The sequence below is a fragment of the Camellia sinensis genome, unplaced genomic scaffold (genome assembly GCF_055761805.1).
Source record: "Camellia sinensis isolate YWXY unplaced genomic scaffold, ASM5576180v1 Unanchor1, whole genome shotgun sequence".
In the NCBI taxonomy this organism is placed as follows: Eukaryota; Viridiplantae; Streptophyta; class Magnoliopsida; order Ericales; family Theaceae; genus Camellia; species Camellia sinensis.
In genome coordinates this window covers 15213506-15219339 of record NW_028128987.1, presented here as the reverse complement: position 1 = coordinate 15219339, position 5834 = coordinate 15213506, and the positions used below count along the sequence as shown (strand labels likewise).

General features: G+C 38.7%; 1 protein-coding gene across 1 annotated transcript; it reads left to right on the top strand.

The window, feature by feature from the left end:
* The first annotated feature begins 1364 nt into the window (after positions 1-1364).
* On the top strand, positions 1365-3744 carry LOC114319122 (uncharacterized). The gene is made up of 2 exons (XM_028266122.2): positions 1365-2041; positions 3456-3744. The coding sequence occupies exons 1-2, from the start codon at positions 1365-1367 to the stop codon at positions 3742-3744; spliced, it is 966 nt and encodes a 321-aa protein (XP_028121923.2).
* Positions 3745-5834: the final 2090 nt, after the last annotated feature.

The following is a 5834-nucleotide window of genomic DNA, read 5'->3' as shown; positions in this document are numbered from 1 at the left end:
ATCAATGAAGAGACACACTAAGAACAAGAACGTAATGGGTTAGATGTATTCCAACGTGTGTTTCAGATGTGTATTTGTTATATGTTAATGTAGGTCACGTACCGTAGACCGTTTGATTAGCGTGCTCTATCTTTCTGCACCTGAAGCCAACTATGAGTAATAACTTAGTAAAGTTGTGTTCAATTTATTTATTTTCTGTATGATGAATTAAGATCTGTTTTTTGAAATGATATGTTCTGTACAATGAATGATTGTCCAATTTCTGACAATGTATTCGTGGCATCCTGAGCATCATGTGATATCTGTTAGCTGTTACCTGGTATCAGAGGTTCCATTATGGAACTTAATATGTCTGCACTCTGTTACCCGTACCGGAGGCTCCATCATGGGGCTCAGCATATCTATTCTTTGTTACCTGGATCCGGAGGTTTCTTTATGAAACTGGTTATTCATAACCACCATATGTTCTGCATCTATTCTGTATCTGTTCTATTAACGCTAATTGATGTATTACGTATGAATAAGCATGAACTCTGATTTCTGTATCTGATCTGAACAAGAATATGAATATGAATCTATTATGAATCTGAATTATGATTTATGAATCTGTATGGACATCATTAATTAAAACCTTTTACTCCGTTATTATTCACTGGGCTCCAACTTACTATTTATATTATGTATGTAGGTGAGCAGACACGTGACCAGGCCCAAAGTTGACGGCCCATGTTTTAGTTTTTGTCAGCCAACCTTTGTGCCTCCCGAGGAGGTTCCGGATGGAAACAAGTTTAGTGGCTGTTTTTGTGATGTACTAGACTTTGCTCCTTTTAAGTGTGGGCAAGATTTCTATTTATATGTTCATGGAGTGATGTGTAAATACTATATCTTTTGACTTTGCTGGCAAGTTTCAAAAGTTTTAAATTATTTGTCTATCTGTCCTGTATATGTCATCACAGCTCATTGGACCACGTATATTTTGTATATTTGCTTCCGTAGCCCCTAACTATATGATATTCTATTAGGAGGCCTTTGGTAATCCAAGGATTACTGGCCGGTTACGATGTTGAACCCATAAGGGCGGGTTTGGGTCGTGACAAAGTAGTATCAGAGCACGTGTTCTACTGCACACACAGGTTCATATGAACGTAGGATGTCCTAGTAAGAAGTAAGGGCATTCCATCTGCATGTGTAAGTGTGTGGTAATCCAAATGGATATGAAAAACTGAATGTAAATCTGAGTAAATGAATTGAAAGAAATGAATGAGATTTTTCCTATATTTATTATTATTTGGTGTCTCTATAGCAACATGGAGAATACAAGGGGAAATGATATAAGTGAATCTTTAGAGGCTCGCATGAGTTGAATGGAACAGATGCTTGCGGCATTGACTGAAGCTATAATGCAACAACAAAGACAACAACCTTTGCCCTCTTCGCCTCTGCCGGTGCAAGCCGAATCAGATAATAATGATATTATCAACTTGACACAGAAATTCATGAAGATAAAACTGCCAACATTCTTTGGTGGAATTGAACTGTTGAAAGCAGAGACATGGTTGCTTGAGATGGAAAAACTATTTGAGGTATTTCCTTGTACCGAGACTCAGAAGGTTTTATTGGCCACCTATACTCTTAAAGACGAAGCTCGAAGATGGTGGTTACTGATTCGGAATACCAATGGAAATATGACATGGGCTCGATTTAATGAGATCTTTTATGAAAAATATTTTCCTCAATGTTTTCGAGCCCGAAAAGTGTCCGAATTCCAAGAACTTAAGCAAGGTAGAATGTCTGTAGCCGAGTACGAGGCAAAGTTCACTGAATTAGTCAGATTTGCTCCTCATATGGTGGACATAGACTACAAGATAGCCCGCAAATTTGAGGGAGGATTGGACTTAGACATATTTGATCGATTTGGTGTACTAAAGTTGCCAACATATGTGCAAGTTCTTGACAGATCCTTAATGGCGGAAGCCACCCTAGCCTCTAAGAGACAAAGTAAGGCCCCAGCAACAACAACAACTGATTGGAGAGGAAAAAGGTCTGGGTATGGTTTCAAAAAAGGCCATTCTCATGTAAGTAAAAAGCAGAATACGGGGTTTACAAGCAGCTTTTGTCCTGATTGTGGAAGAAGGCATAGGGGTGTATGCTAACGAGTATCCGGTGCTTGTTTCCGATGTGGCAAGACAGGCCATGCAGTGAAAGATTGCCCACTTGGGTGTGAGAATGCCAGCCGTCCTATGATGAGTTCAGCTGGGTCTGCTTCTATAGTCAAAACAAATACAATGGCTAATACTGGGAAAGAACCTCTGAGACAAGGTCGAGTGTTTGCCTTAGTGCCTGGTGACGTATAGAACAATGAAACTGTGGTGTCAGGTATACTCCCTGTATGTTCTCAAAATGCATGTGTACTGATAGATTCTAGTTCTACACATTCCTTCGTATCGCATGCTTTATCTCGGAAATTAACTAGACCACTGGAACTTATGACATATGTGTTATCTGTATCTACACCGTCTGGGGGTTCTATGATATGTGCTTATGTTTATTCGGCATGTGATGTTATGATTGGTGATATGACATTGTATGTTGACTTGTTGCCCTTGAACATTGATAATTTTGATTGTATTCTAGGTATGGGCTGGTCGACTAAATACTGTGCTACTATTGACTGTGCAAGTAAATCTGTTGTGTTTAGACCACTGGGTATGGCTGAATTTATTTTTACTGGAAATGGGGTAGTTCCTCCCCCATACTTGATTTCGGCCATGAAAGCTGTTAAATTGCTTAGGAAGGGATGTAGGGACTACTTGTGTTGTATACTAACTGCATCATCTGATAGTACTAATGTGGAAACTATTCCTGTTGCTTGTGAATTTCCCGATGTGTTTCCGAATGACTTGCCTGGAGACTTAGTTGATAGAGAAATTGAATTCACTATTGAAGTGACTTTCGGGAACACAACCTATTTCCAAGACCCCCTATAGAATGTCAACCTCAGAATTGAAAGAATTAAAAATTCAACTTTAGGAACTACTAAACAAGAAATTTATCCGTCCGAGCACTTCACCTTGGGGTGCTCCATCTCTATTTGTCAAAAAGAAAAATGGATCTTTGAGGTTATGTATAGAATATCGAAAATTGAACAAAGTAACTATCAAGAACAAATACCCTCTACCCCGAATAGATGATTTGTTTGATCAACTTTAGGGAACCCAAGTGTTTTCCAAGATTGACCTCAGATCTGGGTATCACCAATTAAAAGTTAAGGCAGAAGACATAGAGAAAACTGCATTCAGAACTAGATATGGGCATTATGAATTTTTAGTAATACCGTTTGGGGTGACTAATGCACCTGCTGCCTTTATAGACCTTATGAACAGAGTGTTTAAATCATTTCTGGATGAATTCGTTGTTATATTTATTGATGATATTTTGATTTACTCCAAAAGCAGGGAAGATCATGAGAATCATTTAAGAACTGTGTTACAGATTCTAAGAGAAAAGGAGCTATATGCGAAATTGTCCAAATCTGAATTCTGGCTTGACAGTGTAACATTTTTGGGACACGTAATCAACAAGGATGGTATCTCTGTTGACCCACGAAAAATTGAAACTATTGTGGACTGGCCTAAACCGACAAATGTGATAGAAGTTAGGAGTTTTCTGGGACTTGCAGGTTACTACAAAAGATTCGTGAAAGACTTTGCAAAACTTGCCATGCCATTGACCCAATTAACTTAGAAAAATGTATCATTTGATTGGAATGAACAGCAAGAGTCAGCCTTTCATGAGTTGAAGACCAGACTAGTAACTGCACCGATTTTGACTTTTTTCCAATGGTACTGATGGGTTTCGGATTTACAGTGATACTTCCTACAAAGGTTTGGGGTGTGTGTTAATGCAAAATGGGAAAGTAATTGCTTATGCCTTTTGGCAACTTTGTCCACGTGAAAAGAATTACCCAACTCATGACCTTGAATTGGTAGCTGTCATTTTTGCTTTAAAAATTTGGCAACATTATCTATGTGGTGTCACTTGCGAAGTATATACTGCCCATAAAAGCCTCAAATATTTCCTCACTAAAAAAGAATTAAACATGAGACAGAGGAGATGGTTGGAATTGATCAAGGACTATGATTTGCAAATTTTGTATCATCTAAGAAAAGCTAATACTGCAGATGACGCCTTGAGCCGAAAGTCGATTAGAAATTTGTCATGTTTGCTTTCCAGTCAAAAAGAATTGCTAGATGACCTGGAAAAGAATGAGATTGAAATTGTTTTGCAAGAGCAAGGTGGGATTTTAGCTGCCATTTTCGCTCAACCTGCAATCATTGAAGAAATCAAACAGAAGCAACTTGAAGATGTGTACTTGAAAACGATTGTGGAAGAATTTGACTCAAAGCCGAGGCCGGGGTTTGTGTTTGAGGATAATGTGTTGAAATTTTAGAATAGACTCTATGAACCAGATTCCTCTGATTTAAGAAAGTGTATTATGACCGAAGCTCACAGCACCAAATTTGTCATGCATCCGAGGAACACAAAGATGTATCATGATTTGAGACAGAATTTTTGGTGGCCTGGAATGAAAAAGTGCATTGTAGATTTTGTGGCTAGATGTTTACATTGCCAACAAGTTAAAGCTGAACATTAACGACCCGCTGGTTTGTTGCAACCGCTTCCAATACCGGAATGGAAATGAGAGCACATTACTATGGACTTCATTGTGGAATTGCCTCGCTCTACTAGAGGTATGGACTCTGTCTGGGTTATAGTTGATCGTTTGACTAAATCTGCCCATTTTCTGCCTGTCAAAACTATTTATAATGCGGTTAAGTTAGCTAACATGTGTGTGAATGAAATTATGAGATTACATGGTGTACCAGTATCTATTGTATCTGACAGAGATTCGAAGTTCACATCAAGATTCTGGCAAAGTTTACAACAAGCTTTGGGGACAGAACTGAGGTTAAGTAGTGCTTATCACCCACAAACAGATGGTCAAACTGAACGGACCAATCACACTTTGGAAGATATGCTCAGAATGTGTGTATTAGATTTCTAAGGAAATTGAGAGACTTATTTGCCATTGGCTGAGTTTGTGTACAACAACAACTACCATTTAAACATTGGAATGGCTCCTTATGAAGCTCTGTATGGAAGAAAATGTCGATCTCCGATATGTCGGGCTAAAGTAGGTGATAGACCTTTGTTGGGACCGAAACTTGTACAAGAAACAACTGAAAATGTGAAATTAATTCAACAAAGGTTGAGAACTGCACAAAGCCGTCAAAAGAGCTATGCAGATGTTCAAAGAAGAGACAGAGAACATGAAGTCAGGGACCATGTGCTTATAAAAGTGACCCCTATAAAAGGACAAACTCGGTTTGGTGTTAAGGGCAAATTGGTGCCAAGATATGTTGGGCCATATAAGATTCTCGAAGAAGATAAATTCAGTAACGTACAGAGTAGCCTTACCTCCGGTGATGGAAAACATGCACAATGTCTTTCATGTCTTTATGCTTCGGAACTATTTGAGAGATTCGTTACATGTGATTGAGCCGACTCGTGTACTTCTAAAAGATAATTATACATACGAGGAGAGGCCGATACAAATTGTAAACCATCGAATCAAGAGATTGAGAAACAAAGACATACCGCTGGTAAAAGTTGATTGGCAAAACCACGGAGGAACTTATGCAACTTAGGAGACAGAGGAAGATATGATAAAAAGATATCCTGAACAGTTCCCTTTGGACCCGGTATTCCTCCAAAATGAAGGTAATTCGAGTTTGGAGGACCAAACTCTTTTAAGGGGGAAGACTGTAACAACC

Excerpts from the sequence above, each read along its gene's own strand:
- LOC114319122 (XM_028266122.2), top strand. The coding sequence starts at position 1,365 with ATGGAACAGATGCTTGCGGCATTGACTGAAGCTATAATGCAACAACAA. Across the intron at positions 2,042-3,455 it reads ACTGATTGGAGAGGAAAAAG|GGAAGATCATGAGAATCATT; the intron begins GTCTGGGTATGG and ends CTCCAAAAGCAG.